Here is a 21,006-nt window from a genome sequence, read left to right as displayed (position 1 = left end):
CAATTGGCTATTGGGTGCTGGCACTGCCATCCTGACTACAGTTTGCTACTGCGCATGTGTGAAGCACATCGTGCTTTGTAAATGGGATGCAGTCTTCTGGGACCTGTGAATGGGACGCAGTCTTCTGGGACCTGTGAAGTGTCCCAGAAGGCTGCAGGGGAAGAAGAAGTGGCTGAACTTCAGGCTCAGTTCACCACAGCAAACAAAGCCGGAAGTTGGAGTGCGTACCTGTCAAAACACTGAGAACCACGGTGTTCCTCCACTCTGTGAATAGCTTTTAATAGTGTCCATGACATTCTCTCTCCCGTCAAACCATGCCTCCTCTGATGTGCGCTGGCACTTTCTGACAGAGGGCACATATCGATAGAACACCGGGCCAGTAGGAGAGAGGAGCGGAGCCTCACGCATGCACAGTAGGGTTCCCGGCGTGAAGCGGTAAGGCTTCACTGCCAGGTTCCCTTACTCGCAATGGAGCCGGCATGCGCCCGACAGCTGATGAAAACAACAGCTGCAGTGCTGACATCGCTGGACTCCACGGCAGGTAAGTATCCGATTAAAAGTCAGCAGCTGCAGTATGTGCAGCTGCTGGCTTTTAATTTTTGAAGCGGTTGGCAGACCCTGCTTTAACAATGATTTCACATGTCAGCAGCCTCCGCCTGTAGATACAGGCATTAGCGAGCACTATGAGTGAGTCCCCCAATTGGGCATGTTAAGCTTCACCCACAATCTACATAAGAAAGAACAAAGTTTTCAGAGAGGTTGACTCTAAACAGAGCACTGTTCTATAAACCTGTTTTCAAGAATCAGTAAAAATACAAAATCTCTATGTCTTACCTAGCGCACAATCCACCCTTGGTGCAGTTGTGTTACTTTTTTGGGTAGGGGCTGGGGAGTCATGTGAACATTAACCAGCCAATCACTGACATACAGATCCGGGGTCATTTTTCTGCAGCCCAGTGTGTAGCACAGCAGAGATCTTGGAAAAGACTAACATTCATCTGAGAGTTTATTATGATGTACCGTGTAGGGAGACTCAACCCTGGTCCCTGCATGCAAGGGAGGCTCCATGGGATGCTGCAAGAGAAAGGAGCCACCCAGAAACAGGAAACCTGGTGCGGCAGTCATGGCACCAGCCTAATTTGGAACACACTGGCAAGGATTAAAAGATGAAGAAGCTGCATACTCAGTAAATGATTAGATCAGCTGCTGAAAGTGCTTAAAAATTGAAGGTTAAATATAAATTTAGGGATTTTCTCTTGCAACCATAATAATAGAGGTATTTTATTACTTTTGAGTGAACAAGTTTAGTGAATAAAATGAAAAAAAGTGCCTTACCTTGTCAAAGAGACCACATTCACAAATGAGCTGTTCCCGTGCCTTTGTGTTGATTGCTATAGTGAATCTCACGTGAGGTATCAGCAGCTGAAATTTACATTTGATACAGCATTAGAATTGTGTGCCAATTTATTCTTAATCTTTATGCAAGCAAACAAAGAGAGAATGATGAAAAACAAGATAATGTGATATTTGTTACCACACAAAAAAAACAGTTGAAGTGTTTGTTACAGAATACTGTATACTTTTTTTATCTTTCAAAATGAGATATGGTATTTTAATATTAGAAGTTTTAGTGCCATAAATCAAGAATGCAAAGTAATAATAATGCTAAATGTGGTAAAGTTTTACTCTTTAAACAATGCCCAATTTACTAATTAAACAATCAGGCACAGGTAAAATAAAATAAAATGTTTTGCTTGCACATGATTGGATGATGGAAATCAGTATCCCTTTACCACATTTACTATGCCCCTGGGGAAAATGAGTGCAACTGCTCTCTCAGAGTGCGCAGTCTATTTGCCTTTAGTAAATCTACACCATTGCATAACATTATGCACTATTCTGTATTTCTGTATTCTTTACTTTAGAATGCCATTGGCTCCCAATGTTGTCAGTCATAGTGAGGATATAGTTGGGGAAAGGGCCAAGCTGTGCTCTGCATGTCTATGGACCTGCACAAGTGCCCCCATAGCAAGCGAGGGGGGAGGAGCCAGAAGCTCCAGTGGAGGATTTAAGAAGAGGAGGATCGGTGCTGCAATTTACAATCACTTTAACCAGTTCCCGCCCGCCCTATAGCCGAATGACGGCTTTAGATCGGGCGCTTTTGTCCGGGAGGCCGTCCCTGGACGTCCTTGTGTTTACTTCTGCAATGCGCGCCGCCGCGGGCGCACATCGGGGATGTTTTGTGTTTGCCGTGTCCCCCGGAGAGACAGGCAAACACAGATCGCTGTAAACGGCCAATCACAGCGGCCGTTTACAGCACGATCAGCGTGTCCAATGTGAGATGATCTCATATGTAAACATATGAGATCATCTCTCAGCGCCGCTCTCCCTCCTCACACAGACAGCGTGTGAGAGGGGAGAGATGAACAGCTGCAAGTGGGAAAAAAAGTAAAAAAAAGTGCCATCCGCCCCAGTGCCATCCTTCCCCAGTGCCATGCTCCCCCAGTGCCATCCTCCCCCAGTGCCATCCGCCCCAGTGCTACCTGCCCCCAGTGCCACCTGTTAGTGCTATCTGTCCCCAGTGCCACGTATAAGTGGCATCTGTCATCAGTGCCACGTGTCATCAGTGCCACATAGTGCCATCTGTCATCAGTGCCACGTATTAGTGCCATTTGTCATCAGTGCCAACTGTCAGTGTCACGTGCCATCTGTTGTCAGTGTCACGTGTCATCAATGCCCCTTATCAGTGCCATCTGTCATCAGTGTCATGCATCATCGGTGCCACATATTAGTGCCATCTGTCATCGGTGCCACGTATTAGTGCCATCTGTCATCAGTGCCACATATTAGTGCCATCTGTCATCAGTGCCATGTATTAGTGCTACGTGTCATCAGTGCCACGTATAAGTGCCATCTGTCATCAGTGCCACATATTAGTGCCATCTGTCATCAGTGCCACCTGTCATCAGTGCCACGTATAAGTGTCATCATTGCCACGCATCAGTGCCATCTGTCATCAGTGTCACGTGTGATTGTCCTGGTGCTCCAGGGCCTTCAAAAGTGTAATAGGTAGTCAACAAGTTAGATGTGTAATTTATGCTCCTAGAACACGTGATGGCGCTCCCTGCATGTTGGGCCTCTCTATGTGGCCAGGCTGTGAAAAAGTCCCACACATGTGGTATTGTAATACTCAGGAGGAGTAGCAGAATTTTGTTTGGGGGTGTCATTTGTGGTATACACATGCCATGTGAGAGAATAACCTATTACAATGAGAATTTTGTGGAAAAAAATAAAAAAAATTAAAAATCTTAATTTTGCAAAGAATTCTGGGAAAAAAATGACAACATCAAAAAGCTCACCATGCCTCTTACTAAATACCTTGGAATGTCTACTTTCCAAAAAGGGGTCATTGGGGGGTATTTGTACTTTCGTGGCTTGTTCGGGTCACAAGAATTGAGATAGGCCACCAGTACATCAGATGTGATCAATTTTGTATGATTCGCACCACAGCTTGTAGACTCTCTAACTTTCACAAAGACCAAATAATATCCACTAATTTGGGTTATTTTTACCAAAGATATGTAGCAGTATAAATTGTGGCCAAAATGTATGAAGAAAAATTAATAATTTGAATAATTTTGTCACAGAAACAAAGAAATATGCGTTTTTTTTCTAAATTTTCGGTCTTTTTTCATTTATAGCGCAAAATAAAAAAACACCAGAGGTGATCAAATACTACCAAAAGAAAGCTCTATTTGTGGGAAAAAAGGACAAAAAATTAATTTGGGTACAGTGTTGCATGACTGAGTTATTGTCATTCAAAGTGTGAGAGCACCGAAAGCTGAAAATTGGTCTGGGCAGGAAGGGTGTTTAAGTGCCCAGTAAGCAAGTGGTTAAGTCAGGATCAATAGACCCAGCAGCTTCAAACTTAAGCTTGAGTGAGATTAGCACACCACTGCATGTAATGCAATGACGAAACATTATGAGTCTTTGTATTCCAGAATAAAAATCCAATTAAACTGAAGTTCCATTTTCTCTCTGGGGTCTCCTTTACAAAATATGTGATCTCCTAAAAGTATACTATCTGGAAGCTAATGTTTATTAGAAAACACTACATTTAGCAACAGCCTGAGAATAAAATAAGAGCTCAGTATGTAAATCTCCCTTGCTGAACATGAATATATTCAATGTTGCCTGGAAACCACATTTGCGATAAACACAAAGTACACATTTATATAACCACAGGTTCCTTGGAATAAAACCATTTTGCATTTGTCTTGCTGCCAGCTGATTGTGCCCCATATTATGATTGTACTTTGTTTCATGCATTTATCTAGTGAAAGTGGATCATTGGCTATTGTTCTAGCTGCTGTGTTTGTATTTTAACAGAATAAACCATTCTTTTGAATTTCTTCCAAAACTAAAAAAAAAAAAACATGAAGATTGTGACTTTGCAGAAGAACCCTGGACAGTAACAGAGGGTTATGAAGAAAAATTACCTAGCCATAGATAGACAGCTAGCCAAAAATGAGGGGCACAAACAAAAAAAATGTCCATTGTACATAGCAACATAAAGTACCATTGCTTCTGTTGTGAATTACCCAACATTGTGAAGCAGAGCACTTAATACCTTCCAACAAGATGTTAATGCCCTGTAAGCAATATCTTGTGCTTCGAAAAGAAAAAGTGTGCTCTATTATATCTTAAGGGTACCCCTAAATGGCCTTATCCTTGTCAGAACATCACATTGAGCCATAAGATTGGGCCTTTAATGGCAAACCTAAGGTCTAAATGACATGGGAGAATGTAATCTCTTACTGGGATATACACCAATAAGCCATAACATTATGACCACTGAGAGTTAAAAAGAATAATATTGATTATCCTGTTCCACTGGCGCCTGAAAGTGGATGGGATATATTAGGCAGCAAGTGAATATGCTGTCTCTGAATTTGATGTGTTGAAAGCAGAAAAAATGGGCAAGCTTAAAGAGGAAGTAAAGGCACTTTTTTTTTTTTTAAAGCGGAGGTCCACCCTAAAGTGGACCTTCCGCTCATTGGAACCCTCCCCCCCTCCGGTGCCACAATTGGCACCTTTCAGGGGGGGGGGGTGCAGGTACCTGCACCCACTTCCGGCGTAGATTCTGCAGAAGCTACACCCCTTTCCGCAGAATCTATGCCCCTTTCCGAAGGTCCCCCGCTGCCTGCTGGGAAACACACGGATCCCAGAGACAGCGGGGACTTATTGCGCAGCACGACTCGCAAATGCGCAGTAGGGAACCGGGAAATGAAGCCGAAAGGCTCCACTTCCTGATTCCCATACCCAAGATGGCGGCGGCAGCACCCGAGAGATGATCGAGAGATCGGCTTCGGGTGCCGACATCGCAGGCACGCTGGGTGGGTAAGTGTCATTATTTTAAAAGTCAGCAGCTGCAGTATTTGTAGCTACTGGCTTTTAAAAAAAAAAACGGTGGACTCCCGGCGGACTCCCGGCAGACTCCCGGCAGACTCTCGCTTTAAATGCAACCTGTAAGGCAAAGGCATAATGATCTAGTATACATAGCATACTAGCTCATTATGAATAACTTACCTGAGAACGAAGCACCTGAAGCGGTCCATGTATCCCGGAGTGACTTCCGGGTCTCGCTGCTCCGGCGCTGTGATTCGCCGGAGCCGCGATGATGTTACTCCTGCGCATGTACACGGGAGCCGACACAAGCGGCATATCGCCGTGATCTGCGGCCTGCTCAGTGCGCCTGCGCCGTAGACAGCGGTGCCTGTCTTTTTGTAAATACCTCCTAAACTGTGTAGGTTTATGAGATATTTCTTGGACCTACAGGTAAGCCTTAATCTAGGCTTACCTGTAGGCCAAAGTGGTTTGTAAGGGTTTACAACCACTTTAAAAATTTGAACAACTTTGACAAGGACCCAATTGGAACGGTTAGATATTGGGTCAGAGCAACTTCAAAACTGCAATGGGATGTTCCTGGTGTTCAGTGGTCAGAACCTTCCAAAAGTGGTCCAAGGACAGCAAACCTGCAAACCAGTGACAGGGTCATGGGCAGCCAAGGCTCACTGATACATGTGGTGAGCAAAGGCTGGCCTGTGTAGTCTGATCAAGTAGAAGAGCTACTACAGCCCAGATTGCTGAAAAAAAGAATGCTGGTTCTGATAGAAAGGTGTCACAACATATAGTGTATTGCAGTTTGTTGTGTATGTGTATAACCGCTGACCAGTCAGGAGGTCCATGCTGACCTGTGTCCACAGCTTAAAGAGCCTACAATGGGCACATGAGCATCAGAACTAGCCCACAGATCAATGGAAGAAGGTGACCTGGTATGATGAATTTAAGAATGGTTTAAGGGACACAACAACGGGTTTGAGGTGTTGATCCATGGATGTCCCGCCTTGTAACTTACAGGGCTTAAAGGATCTGCTACTGATGGCTTGCTGCCAGATACCACAACATACCTTTAGAGGTCTAATGGAGTCCATGCCTCAACAGGTTTTGGTGGCTGATCATAATGTTATGACATACTGTAATGTTGGGATGGTGATTTACACCTATTCCAATGGTGGAAGTGGAATTCTACCATTGAAGTGGAGCAACGTTATGAATAGGCAAATGTACCCCATCTGTGTTCCAAGCATTGCAAATAAAGACCTGACAGCTGCACTATACTGCACTGCCCAAATACACTCTTACATATTGAAAGTTTTGGTTGAGTAGTTTAGATTGAACCAGTCATTTAAAAGGACCTTGGTAGTGGACCAGCTTGTCCAATGACTCCTTTAGCTGACCTGCTAATTCAGCCTGATCAGCAATCACCTTTTCTTCAAAACATCATAATAAAAGGGTTACAAATGAAGCGCTGGCAGAAATTGGTTAAATTGCAGCTTAGGTCTTACATATATTGTATACATATACACACATTTAAAAAAAAAGTATATATAGGAGTATTTTGAACTGTGTTACCTTAAAAATAGGGTGAACAGCTGGTAGCTGCCGATACATTGCAATGGCAAAAACTTCTGTTAGGAGATGAGACCTCAGGAGATGGGACACTGTTTGATGGACATGGAAATCTGATGACCTGACCCATATCTTGGCTAACAGCCAATCATGCTCTGCATCTGATGGCAAAAAGATTGGATTTTCAGGTCCAGGCGTTTGGTTAAGCTGTAGAACATAAAACACAATTGGAATGTTAATATATTATGATGAATGTGCTGTAGATTACCTGAACATTACTTTGACTGTGCTTCAGATTTGTTTATTAGTAGGGCTAATACATTTATTTCAAAGAAACTTTATTTTGCATAATTCTTGTATCTGTTCACACAGAATTAGAGTATTTTAGGATAATATAATAAAGGAGTGGTGAAATTATCCTTCCCAGTCTGATACCTATCCTCATGTCATCACACGTTATTTTTCTTTTAGTCTGTTTGGTTCTGTTCCCAAGATTTACATCCCTGCTATAAATGTACCCAATGATGTATGGTTAATTTGATTACCTTAGTTGCCAAAGGATTCATTTCAGTAACAGCAGACTTAAAGTGTATGTCTGGGCAACATATTTTTATTTTATTTGAGAGTAGGGAAGGATTAGTCCCTCTGTCAAGTTTTTTTTTTGTTACTGTTGTCTGTATCCTCATTAGGGACAGCCCCCTATTTATACTGGTGAGGTGACCATTGGCATGTCAATTTTAGTTGTACCCAGAAAAAAAGGTAAGAGTATATCTTCCAATGGTAACACCTGTTCCAGAAACAAATTTCTATAGAGACTGGAATTCCTTCCTTCCTCACTTTGTGAGATTTGTGAGGTTTCTTCTATCCTCTATTCCTAGAGGACAGAAAGTAAACTGATATGTTCCCAGTGGTACACAGATATCAAAAAATAAACTGGCAGAGAGCTTAACTACTCCCTATTCTACCTAAAACTGAAAAAGAAAATGTTTTGACTATACATGCTCTCTAATTTGAAATATACCAATGTTAGTGTTGGACCTTGCCTCAAAAATGATCCACGACCAAATGTCTAGGCCAGTGATGGCGAACCTTGGCACCCCAGATGTTTTGGAACTACATTTCCCATGATGCTGAACCACACTGCGTGCATAAGCATCATGGGAAATGTAGTTTCAAAACATCTGGGATGCCAAGGTTCGCCATCACTGGTCTAGGCACTTAACCATATGAACAGTGTCAAAGTGAGATTGGAGCAACATTTTTTTTTTATGTATACATCCAAGCAAAACAGTTAATATTGTTTTACATATACAGTGCCTTGAAAAAGTATTCATACCCCTTGCAATTATCCACATTTTGTCATGTTACAACCAAAAATGTAAATGTATTTTATTGGGATGTTTTGTGATAGACCAACATAAAGTGCCACATAATTGTGAAGTGGAAGGAAAATGATAAATGGTTTTCAATTTTTTTTTACATATAAATAAATGTCTGAAAGTGTGGCCGTGCATTTGTATTCGGCCCCCTTTACTCTAATACCCATAACTAAAATCTAAAACCAATTTCCTTCAGAAGTCACCTAATTAGTGAATAGGATCCACCTGTGTGTAATTTAATCTCAATATAAATACAGCTGTTCTGTGAAGCCCTCATAGGTTTGTTAGAGAACCTTAGTGAACAAACAGCATCATGAAGGCCAAGGAGCACACCAGACAGGTCAAGGATAAAGTTGCAGAGAAGTTTAAAGCAGGGTTAGGTTATAAAAAAATATCCCAAGCTTTGAACATCTCACGGAGCACTGTTCAATCCATCATTCTAAAATGGAAAGCTGCAAACCTACGAAGATGTGGCCATCCACCTAAACTGAAGGGCTGGGCAAGGAGAACATTTATCAGAGAAGCAGCCTCAAAAAATCACACATGCTCGGAAACAATTCGACATATGCTCAGTAGCATTGAACTTCTTTTTTTCAGCTTGTCATAGGGTTGTCACCGCATTCTTGACAGTCAAAAGTTCAGAGAACTTTTGTGTGACCGTGTTTATGCAAGGCAAGCTTGAGCGGAATTCCGTCGGAAAAAACATCCAAGTTTTTTCTGACAGAATCTCTGATCGTGTGTATGGGGCATTAGAGTCTGCAAAAGACTTGAGACTGGGCGGACAACGACCCTAAACATACAGCCAGAGCTACAATGGAATGATTTAGATCAAAGCATATTCATGTGTTATGCCGCGTACACACGAGCGGACTGTATGGCCTACTTAGTCCGCCGAAACACATTTCAGCGGACAGTCCGCTCGTGTGTGAGCTTCAGCGGACTTTTTCAGCGTGCAGTCCGGCGTACTAAGAATTTCGTTTTTTTCGAAATTCTGTCCATCGTACTCGCATTTCGGCGGACAATCCGGCCGTGTGTATGCCAGTTCGCCGTACTTTTGAAATGAGCGGACTTTTCCCGCCCGGAGAAAAGTCCGCTCATTTCGAGCGCGTCTCCAGGTAGGCGGGGCCCGCAAAGGAGACGTCGCTGGCCCCGCAGCCTGGTATGGACTTAAAGGGGAACCTCAACGCCGGAAAAAATCGGCGTGGGGGTCCCCCCCAAGTCCACAACAGACCCTTGTCCGAGCACGCTACCCGGCGTTGGTCACATGGGTTGATGTCACATGGGGACTATGACATCGTAAGGGGGCGGGATCACCATGTGACACCATCCCATGTGACATAAAGCCATGTGACACCGCCCCTTGTCCCTATATAAGTGGCCGCGCAGCGCGGCCCTGGCATTGTGGCCGGAGAGATCGTCGAGTCAACATCTCCTGGAGAAGAAGGAGAAGAAGAAGAAGAAGAAGAAGAACGGAAGGTGGCGGCGGCGGCGGCGGCGGCGACAGAAGACCGGGCCACCGCCTGTAAAAGAGCTATAAGAAGGCGCGGTGGCCCGGCAGAAGAACCGAAGAGGGGGACAAGACCCCCGAAGTCGGGAGAAGAGGCCGGCAGCGAGGAAGAAAGCCGGACTCCTCCGCTAGCAAAAGAGCTAGAAGAAGATAGCGGAGGAGTCCGGCGAGAAGACCCCCGAAGAGGGAAGACCCCCGGAGCTGTGCAATAAAGTATTTTATCTCGTGTGTTGTGTTTTTTTTGGACTTTAATTTTACAGGTGAATGGGTAGGGGTACATTGTACCCCATACTCATTCACATAGGGTGGGGGGCCGGTATCGGGGCCCCCTTATTAAAGGGGGCTCCCGGATTCCGATAAGCCCCCGCCCGCAGACCCCGACAACCAACGGCCAGGGTTGTCGGGAAGAGGCCCTTGTCCTCATCAACATGGGGACAAGGTGCTTTGGGGTGGGGGGCCGCGCGGCCCCCCCTTCCCCAAGGCACCCCCCCATGTTGAGGGCACGCGGCCTGGTACGGCTTAGGAGGGGGGGCGTTCGCTCGCCCCCCTTTCCTGGCCGGCCGGGTAGCGTGCTCGGACAAGGGTCTGTTGTGGACTTGGGGGGGACCCCCACGCCGATTTTTTTCGGCGTTGGGGTTCCCCTTTAAGTCCATACCAGGGGGCGGGGCCAGCGACGTCTCCTTCGCGGGCCCAGCCTACCTGGAGACGCGCTCGAAATGAGCGGACTCTCCTCCGCGTGTGTGGGCGAGTCCGTTCATTTCAAAAGTAGGGCGGATAGTACGGCGGACTTAGTACGCCGTATTAGTCCGCTCAAAAAGTGCCGTGTGTGGGCAAGTAGCCCGTTTGGAAATTCCGACGGACAGTCTGGCATACTTTTCCGCCAGACTAAGTACGTCATACAGTTTGACCGTGTGTACGCGGCATTAGAATGGCGGGGAGCTGGAGATGGAAGCTGCGTCCATACCAGAGGAAGCGTGTGACTCCGACCGGAGCGAATACGAACATCCCCCGCTTTAACACACCACCTATGCTGCATCCCCCGCTCTGCCATCAGAAACGGACCGTCCGAATGAAGTACCGCCGGCGTGCGGTTACTCGGTCCCCCTTCTCCCCCCCTCTGCACTAGCAGGGAACCTGGATGAAACGCCGGAAAATACACAGATACCGTGGAGAATGAAAAACAACAACTGCCTGAGACAAACAAAGGACGGGATTGTAATATGTAAAGCGATAGGATTTAACTGCTTGGGATCTGCACAGCTGAGCATGGGGATGGGATGCTCCCAGCCAGTGTAGTGTAGTGTGTGGTGAACAAGGTGTTGTTTCCCTGTGGAGCATTATAACTGCCTTATTCAGACAAGAGTTGTGTTCCAAATGTGTGAGATGGGAACTCCCCCTGTTTTTTTTTTGTTTTTTTTTTCTTCAAGGACCCTTACTCACAGATAGGCTTTTCATTCATAATTTAAGACACAAGCTCAACATGATACACCCTGAAACAACCCTGTATTGATTCTGTTCAAACATGAGCCATCTGTGGTCAGTTTCTAATAACCGATGTGTCCTACAGAGAATACGAATGTCTTACAGTAAATATAAATGTCCTACAGTGAACGGGAGAACAACTTACTGTTAGTAAAGATGAGCATTATAATAGCCCCATGCCGCAGATGTGAAACGTGAACATTTTGTGAAGCCCCAGAGGTATATGTCGGTGAATTTTCTCTATTGCTAACAACTCTTTCTCACAGATATGTTTCTCATTCATGGTATAATCTAATTGTGTATGATCCTGCAATAATGCCGTACAAACTCTGATTAAGTGGTAAAGTAAGCAAAGCCATTTGGGCTGCGTTGTCATAAATAATCAGAATGCCCTGCAATCAGGGCAGGACTTAGGGTGCTGGGGGCCCCTGGGCTTGAGTCACTTTCGGGCCCTACCTTCTATATTAATTTGTCGCCATCTGGTGCCGTAACAATATAATCGATCCAATCGTTATTTGAAGTGCCAAGCTACTTTTAAAAGGTGACTGGTACCATAGACAGCGTAAAATGCTAAAAAAAAGTAATAATCGATTACCGATTGAAGCTTGAAAAGCTTTTTTCCAATAAATAAATAATGATGAAAAAAGTTCAAAGTGATCAAGTGTTTATTGCAATGCACAAATGTCTTGGTCAGAATGAGAACATAAAACACTTATTTACCTGGAAAAAATATTGAAAAACTTGAATCAACTACCTTGTAAGGTTGCAATCATAACAAATCAATTGCAAGAATATAACAAAATAACATTGAACTTATATGTGGCACTGGGGACAGATGGCACTGAGGACAGGTGGCACTTATACATGGCAGTGGCACTGGGGACAGGTGGCACTGATGACGGATGGCACTTAAACGTGGCACTGGGGACAGATGGCACTGATGACAGATGGCACTTATATGTGGCACTGGGGACAGGTGGCATTGGGGAAAGATGGCACTTATACGTGGCACTGGGGACAGGTGGCACTGATGAAAGATGGCACTTATACGTGGCACTGGGGACAGATGGCACTGATGACAGATGGCACTTATACGTGGCACTGGGGACAGGTGGCACTGATGACGGATGGCACTTATATGTGGCACTGGGGACAGGTGGCATTGGGGACGGATGGCACTTATATGTGGCACTGGGGACAGGTGGCATTGGGGACAGATGGCACTTATATGTGGCACTGGGGACAGGTGGCATTGGGGACAGATGGCACTGATGACAGATGGCACTTATATGTGGCACTGGGGACAGGTGGCATTGGGGACAGATGGCACTTATACGTGGCACTGGGGACAGGTGGCACTGATGAAAGATGGCACTTATACGTGGCACTGGGGACAGGTGGCACTGATGACAGATGGCACTTATACGTGGCACTGGGGACAGGTGGCACTGATGACAGATGGCACTAAGTACAGATGGCACTTATACGTGGCACTGGGGACAGGTGGCACTGGGGACAGATGGCACTGGGGACAGGTGGCACTGGGGACAGATGGGACAGATGGCACTGGGGACAGGTGGCACTTATACATGGCAGTGGCACTGGGGACAGGTGGCACTGATGACAGATGGCACTAAGTACAGATGGCACTTATATGTGGCACTGGGGACAGGTGGCACTGGGGACAGATGGCACTGGGGACAGGTGGGACAGATGGCACTGGGGACAGGTGGCACTTATACATGGCAGTGGCACTGGGGACAGGTGGCACTGATGACAGATGGCACTAAGTACAGATGGCACTTATATGTGGCACTGGGGACAGGTGGCACTGGGGACAGATGGCACTGGGGACAGGTGGCACTGGGGACAGATGGGACAGATGGCACTGGGGACAGGTGGCACTTATACATGGCAGTGGCACTGGGGACAGGTGGCACTGATGACAGATGGCACTAAGTACAGATGGCACTTATATGTGGCACTGGGGACAGGTGGCACTGGGGACAGATGGCACTGGGGACAGGTGGCACTGGGGACAGATGGGACAGATGGCACTGGGGACAGGTGGCACTGGGGACAGATGGGACAGATGGCACTGGGGACAGATGGGACAGGTGGCACTGGGGACAGATGGGACAGGTGGCACTGGGGACAGATGGGACAGGTGGCACTGGGGACAGATGGGACAGGTGGCACTGGGGACAGATGGGACAGGTGGCACTGGGGACAGATGGGACAGGTGGCACTGGGGACAGCACTTTACACTGTTTTTTTTTATTTTTTTTACTCACAGTGAAATGCACGTCGCTCTCCCTCCTCACAGGCTGTCTCTGTGAGGGGGAGAGCCGGCGATGAGAGATGATCTCATGATATCATCTCTCATTGCCATTGGACACTCAGATCAGTGCTAAATGGCCGCTGTGATTGGCCATTTAGCATGATCTGTGATTGGCTGTTTGGCTGTGTCCAAGGGACACTGCCGAGTCGACACAGTACTTCCCCGATGCGCGCCCGCGGCACGCATCAGGGGAAGTAAACGAGAGGAGGACGTCCAGGGACGTTATAGCGTTATAGCGCGGACGCCTCGTGTATGGGCTGGCGGGGCTCGCGGGGCCCCCTATTGGACGGGGCCCATGGGCTTGAGCCCCGTCAAGCCCTATTGAAAGTCCGGCCCTGCCTGCAATAACCCACTATCAATACCGCTTAAGCAGGTCTGGATTTAGTTCTGACAAACCTACAGTGTATGAGAAGCCAGGATCAATACTGGCAAGTTATATTGGAATATCCGGGTCGGCTCTACCACGACAAACAGGGATACTTCTTTCTTGGTGTTTTTTTTTTTTTGTGCCTCAGGTGGTCCGCATATATATAGGTCCTGAATTGCATGTCCTAAAACAGTTAGTAATACGATAATGTTAATATTGGCTGTAATATAGGCAGGGCCAGCTAAGTAGATCTTTCACACAAAGGTAAATGGTGCCTCTATAGTAACGATATTAAAGCTTTCTTAGACTACCATCAATATATAAGGAGTCTCAACACATAGGAGCCCAGCTTACTGGAAAACCTGACTCTAACCGAGGATAGAGTAAAGGGAGAAAATCCCATCAGAAAAACTACAGTTTTGAATCATTACTTATAAACATCTATAGCGAAGCACAAAGTGAGCACCATAGCCTTAAAACCATGGACTGACCACTATTAAGCGGACATACTAGGCCTGATTAAAGGAGAGGAGGAGAGGGGGGGCAAGGAGAAAAAGAAAGTGTTAAAATAAGAAAGAGGTAAAGGACCGCACAAGACACCATGAGTAAATCAGCCAATAAAGCCGCTAAAAGCGGAACTTCGCGGTCTTCTAAAGAGAAAGGTTTAGACACCACTATTCAACAATACTTAACGCAAGGAGGAAGCCCCAAACACACAGGTACAGGCAAGAAACAACACTCTGACCAAGAGCAGAGAAAAGGTCTAGGTAAACACCAGGAGGATACAACCGCACTTCTAGGAGCGGATATCGGGATTGATAGTGACATTGACATCAGCAAAGCGGATGAGTCAAGGATAATAGACCTACCCCCTACAAAAGGAGAAATGCGGGAGATGCTCTTGAGTCTTGAAAATGCAATCAAGGGGGATATCCGTGGGCTCCGAGAGGATCTCGGAAGTCTGTTAGAGAGAGTAGAAGCAAACAAAATGAAGGAGTAAGTAGAAATAGTAAGACGAGAGCAGAGGGAGATATGGTACAAATTGGAAGACCAGGAGAACCAAAGTAGAAGAAAAAATCTACGGATCCGATCCGTCCTGGAGGAAAAGGGAGAAGACCTGAGAAAGATATTTGAAAGCATATTCGACGATTACTGGAGAGATGAGAGAGAAAATTCCCCAAAAATCGACAGGATTCATAGAATAGGCAAAATACGCCAATTTGACACAGAGAGACCCAGAGATATTATTGTAAGATTTACCTATTTTAAGGATAAAGCAACACTCTGGAGAAAGCTCAGAGGAAAAACCACACGACAGTATAAGGGTCGCGAGAAAAAAATCTTCTCTGATCTATCTTATGCGACTTTAGCGAGAAGACGGCTTTTGAAGCCGCTGCTGGTAGAGATGAGTGCGCGAAATGTGAAATATAGTTGGGGCTTCCCAGCATGTTTGATGGGTTTTAAAAATGGTCAAACAGCGAAGCTGAGATATCCGGAAGACCTGGCAGATTTTTGCAAGAGATTGGATCTGTGTATTCCGGAACTCCCAGGCTGGGCATGAGAGAGGACGGGTCTATCACAGTCGGGAGGAACGTGATATAGAACCCGGCTGGGGGGGAACAGGGGGGAAGAGGAGGAAGAAGGTGGCAAGTGAAGATGGCGGAAGGAGGGTGGGGGACGTAGGCGATGCGCCCTCTCTCCTGCCCAAATAGGAGAGGAGAGAGGAGGCGTAGGTCAAGGAGCCTCAGACCCTCAGAACAAGTTGTCTGGGAGATGGTAAGGGTCTATACGACCATCTACCAAACAAGGGCCGAGTTTAGGCCGCAGGAAGGGGGGAGGTGGGGGAGGGGGGTAAGGGCAGAGGGGAGGGAGGTGGGGTACGGGTTGGGTAGAAGGGTGAAGGGGAGGGCATTGTGGGAGGAGGGACGAGGGATAGGGAGGAAAAGTAGATCATTTGAAAAATTTAATATTATTACCCGAGTAGGAGAAGAGAGGCGTCAGGGAACTAGGAAGCTAATGGTTAAATGAACGGTATAAATTTTTTAACATACAACGTAAAGGGACTGAATACCCCAACCAAGAGGCATAAGATTTTGGCAGAGTTAAAGCAATATGAGGCTGATGTGGTGGCTCTTCAGGAGACACATATCTCCCTGACATCAAATATTAGACTATATTCGAAGAACTTCCCCAGTTGGTATTACAGTGATACAATTTCTACAAGGAGTAGAGGGGTTGCGATAGGCTTTTAAAAAAAAATGAAATTTCAATTAGTAGAGAGGATGAGCGATGTGGAAGGGAGGTTTCTGTTCCTGAAGGGTACACTAGATGAGATGGATTGTACAATAGTGAACATCTATGCCCCTAATACCAACCCTATTGGGTTCTTAAAGACGATATTAATCAAGTTAACCAAGTTTAAGAAGGGATACGTGATATTGTTAGGGGATATTAATTTTTGCCTTAATCCGGGAGTAGATAGCACGTCCGGGATACAGAGGATGAGAAACAATCAGCTAAGAAATATTCAGCAAAAATGATTTACTGGCCAGCTGGTAGATGCGTGGCGAGTTATGAACCCAAAAAGTCGAGATTATTCGTTCTACTCCCCGGTACATGCGACATACTTCCGTATTGACTATATTTTTATAGATCACGGGTTATTAGATCAGATGGTCGAAGCTAGAATAGAAGCAACTACCCTCTCAGACCATGCTCCTGTCAAGATTAAAATTAACAATTTAAGTAATAAGATAAGATCCTCGACATGGCGGATCAATGAAGACCTGCTATATGATGAAGAGGATAGAGTCAGGATTGGTAAAGAAATCGAACACTACTTTGCACTGAATGATATCCCGGAAACTGCAGGTCAAATAGTGTGGGAAGCACATAAAGCTTATATAAGAGGAATATTGATCGCAGTAGGGTAAAAAAAAAAAAAAAATGAGAGCCATGAAAACTAAAAGATTAACGGAGGAGATTTATAATTTAGAACAAGAGCATAAAAAAAGTCAGCCCCAAAGGGACATAATATACAAAAAACTAGTTAATACCCGCGAGGAATTAAAGGATCTCCTAGAACAAGAAACCAGGAGGGTATTCAACAGCAGAGCCCGTGAACGTTACCTCTGGGGGGATAAAACGGGTAAATATCTAGCTAAGATAGTGCAAAAAGAAAAAACAAAAATTTTTATTGGCAAAATAATGAATAAAAATGGTAATATGGTATTTTCAACTAAAGCAATCGCGGAAACCTTTAGGAAATATTTTGAAGAGACTTACTCAGACAGAGAGCAAAAGGTACAGGGTGAGGTTCGTAAGAAGAACATTGCTGCTTTCCTAAAAAACATTAGACTACCCAAAATTAGTACGCTGGAAAGGGAGACCCTTGACCGACCAATCTCGGTCGAAGAAATAAACAAGGCTTTGACAAAATCAGCCTCGGGAAAATCTCCTGGACCGGACGGGTTCACAACACTCTACTATAAAATATACAGAGAAATTCTGACACCAAAAATATGCCATTATTTTAATGGGTTGGGAGAGAAATTTAGCATGAGTAGTGAGGGTCTATCGGCCACAATCACATTAATTCATAAAGACGGGAAAGATCCAGCCCAATGCACCAGTTATAGGCCAATTTCGCTACTTAATACAGATACGAAACTATACGCGAAGATCCTAGCGGAGCGATTAAGGGTCCTGATGAAAACCCTGGTCCATCCAGACCAGGTGGGGTTCGTACCAGGACGGGAAGGGAGAGACAACGGTTTAAGAACCCTATTGCTGATCCAACAGATGCAACGGAGGGAGACCCCCAGTCTGCTTCTGTCTACGGACGCACAAAAGGCGTTCGACAGAGTGGACTGGGGGTTTATGTTTCAAACAATGGCTAAGATGGCAATAGGCCCGAAAACAATACAGAGGGTGAGAGTTTTATATAATCAACCCACTGCGCGAGTAAAAGTTAATGGACAGGAGTCTGCTAAATTTGAACTGGAACGGGGGACAAGACAGGGGTGTCCCCTGTCGCCCCTCCTGTTCGTGATGTCAATGGAACCCCCCCTCGCATCAATCCGAGATAGTCCTGACATAATGGGGGTAAAAACTGGGAAGGAGGAACATAAATTATCAGCCTTCGCAGACGATATATTATTTTATATATGTAACCCCAAACGGTCTGTCCCTAATTTAATAAGGATACTAGAAAAATACGGAGAATTGTCCAACTTTAAAATAAATCGATCAAAATACGAAATATTAAATATAAATACCAATAAGATAGAGGCGCAAACAATTCAACAGGATTGGTGCTTCCCGTGGAGAAAGGAGCTTAAATACTTGGGCATAAAATTGGCTAATACTGAGAAGAGACTTTACCGCATCAACTACATACCATTACTAAATGAAATTAAGGCGGAGTGTAAGAGATGCGGTAAAAGCTCGATATCTTGGCTGGGGCGAATAAACATTGTGAAGATGATAATATTTCCAAAAATTTTGTACCGTTTTCAGATGTTACCGATAGCGCTATCTAATACATATTTGGTTAAACTTAAATCAGTTCTAAATAAATTGATATGGAAGCATAAAAAACCCAGAATAGCATTTGCTAGCTTGAGACAATCAAAAGATAGAGGTGGGCTGGCGATCCCAGACATCCAGATGTACTATAAAGCGGTGGCCCTGTCTAGGGTGAGCGAATGGACCAAAAGGGATAATATAGAAAAAAATGGGTAAAACTTGAACACGAAAGCTGTGGAGCACAATTAGGTAAACAAATATGGAACCCCCCACATAAGAGGCAGAAATTAGGGATAGGAAATAATTTAACACGTAACACTTTCCGAATATGGGATATGGTATACAAGCACGTCAATGGAAAATATAACTCACCCCTCATGGCACTAAAGGATAATAAATATTTCTTGCCAGGTTGCACGGAGATAGGAGGCAACTGGATAAAGAAGGAAGCACAGCTTAAAGATGTAATGAAGGAAGGTAATATAGCACCTTTTCACGAATTAAAACAAAAAATAGACATAATGGTGATTGATGAGTGGAGGTACTGCCAGCTTTCCCGCTTCATAAAGACATTACCACAACCGATTAGGGCGGCTGATGAACTGACTACATTGGAACAACTATCTATAACAAAGAATTCCAAGGGGATAGTTTCTAGGTGGTACAAGTTGCTGATGTCGGCGGGGGAGTTGGGAATACCTCCATTCGTCAAAATATGGGAACGGGAACTAGGTTCACAAAAGGATAAGGTAATGTTAGGCAAAATATTTAGATTGGCCCATAGCTCAGCCATCGATGCCAAAACCGCAGAGATGAGCTATAAATGTTTGTCGAGGTGGTATTATACCCCAGATAGAAAGAGCAAATTTCAAGCAGATACGTCAGGGGAATGTTGGCGGGGATGTGGGGAAATAGGTACCATGGCTCACATTTGGTGGGGGTGTCCGAAGATTAAGAACTACTGGAACCAGATCCTATCGCATATTAAAACCATAACCAGTTCTGTAGTAAGTGCAGACCCCTGGGTTGTCCTGTTTCATGCTACAGAGGGCAGCGTAAAACAGTACGAGATGTCCTTGACCCCACACTTATTAAATGCGGGGAAAAAATTAATCCCAAAAAAATGGCAAGTGCCGGAAGCGCCTACGATATGGGAGTGGGTGGATGCCGTAGAAGGGATATATAAGATGGAATGCCTGGAGGATAGCTCGGGGGGTAGGAGTAATAAACATACACTGGAGAAATGGAAAAGCTGGCAGGAATTTAAAGGGAGATGGAGTACCTCAGAAGGATTAAGGGTACAGATGTAAACGGGTATAGACATGTATAAGTGTTAAGTTAAATAATGATCTACTAGGTAGGGTAGGGGAGGTGGGGAGGAAAAATTAGTGGAGGGTGGGGGTGAGTATTGAGTATGTTGACTAGACAAACGAGGGAAGGTTTTAAGCTATGAAAGTTGTTTGGATTTAGCATATCATATATATATATATATATATATATATAAATATATGCATAAAAAAAAAAAAACTGCCACCATGATGTAAAGAGATGAGAGGTAACCTGAGCAAGCAGCAGGCGTGAGGAATTGGTTTTCCTCGAAGATCATTGGTTTTACTGAGTTGGCAAAAAAAAAAAAAAAGAATGGCCCAGTCAAAGTCCAGACCTAATTCCAATTTTAGAATCTGTTGCAAGACTTGAAAATTGCTGTTCACAGACGCTCTCCATCCAATCTGACAGAGCTTGAGCTATTATGCAAAGAAGAACGTGCACAAATTCCACTGTCTAGATGTGCAAAGCTGGTGGAGACATCCCCAAAAAGACCTGCAACTGTAATTGCAAAAAAAGGTCCTTCTACAAATTATTGACTCAGGGGGGCCGAATACAAATGCACACCACACTTTTCAGATATTTATTTGTAAAAAAGTTTGAAAACCATTTATCATATTATTCCTTCCACTTCACAATTATGTGCTACTTTCTGTTTGTATATTATATAAAATCCCAATACAATTCATTTACATTCTTGGTTGTAAATTTTAAGGGGCATGAATACTTTTTCAAGGCACTGTATATTGGAGTATAGGTAACGGAAATCATGGTGCGCTATTCATAGTCAACCACATGCTGAAACTTTCAGTTTTATGTACTGTAGTTATTTAACAATAATAATATCTTAGCCTACTTGTAAAACTCTTAAAATGTATAGGAATACCTGAATAGCAATTGGCATAATCTTGTTCTCAAGATTTTTGTACAACAAACAGATGGGTGCAGCAATATATTGAATGGTGCAGGGATCTGTTTTGTTAGCAGAGATGCCATCAAGAAGTTTGTAATCAACTATGAAGATATTTCCAAGCTGAAATACATGTGAAAAAGAGTAAGGGTTTGATATATTGATTTCACACCACCAAGACACAGCCACCATAAT

The 21,006-nt window shown here is 44.6% G+C and overlaps 1 protein-coding gene across 1 annotated transcript in view; it reads right to left on the bottom strand.

The window, feature by feature from the left end:
* The window catches only part of ALOX5 (arachidonate 5-lipoxygenase), a 91,368-nt gene that overhangs the window by 38,324 nt on the left and 32,038 nt on the right, over positions 1-21,006 (bottom strand). The window contains exons 7-9 of the mRNA XM_077454375.1: positions 20,788-20,934; positions 6,976-7,179; positions 1,336-1,422 (exon numbers count right to left, since the gene is read on the bottom strand). Coding sequence (XP_077310501.1) covers positions 1,336-1,422; positions 6,976-7,179; positions 20,788-20,934 — 438 coding nt within the window. The remainder of the gene's footprint in view (positions 1-1,335; positions 1,423-6,975; positions 7,180-20,787; positions 20,935-21,006) is intronic.

Source organism: Lithobates pipiens, unplaced genomic scaffold, assembly GCF_037356315.1.
Source record: "Lithobates pipiens isolate NorthernLeopardFrog02 unplaced genomic scaffold, aLitPip1_a1.2 Scaffold_25, whole genome shotgun sequence".
Classification (NCBI taxonomy): Eukaryota; Metazoa; Chordata; class Amphibia; order Anura; family Ranidae; genus Lithobates; species Lithobates pipiens.
This window is presented reverse-complemented; position numbering and strand designations above follow the sequence as displayed.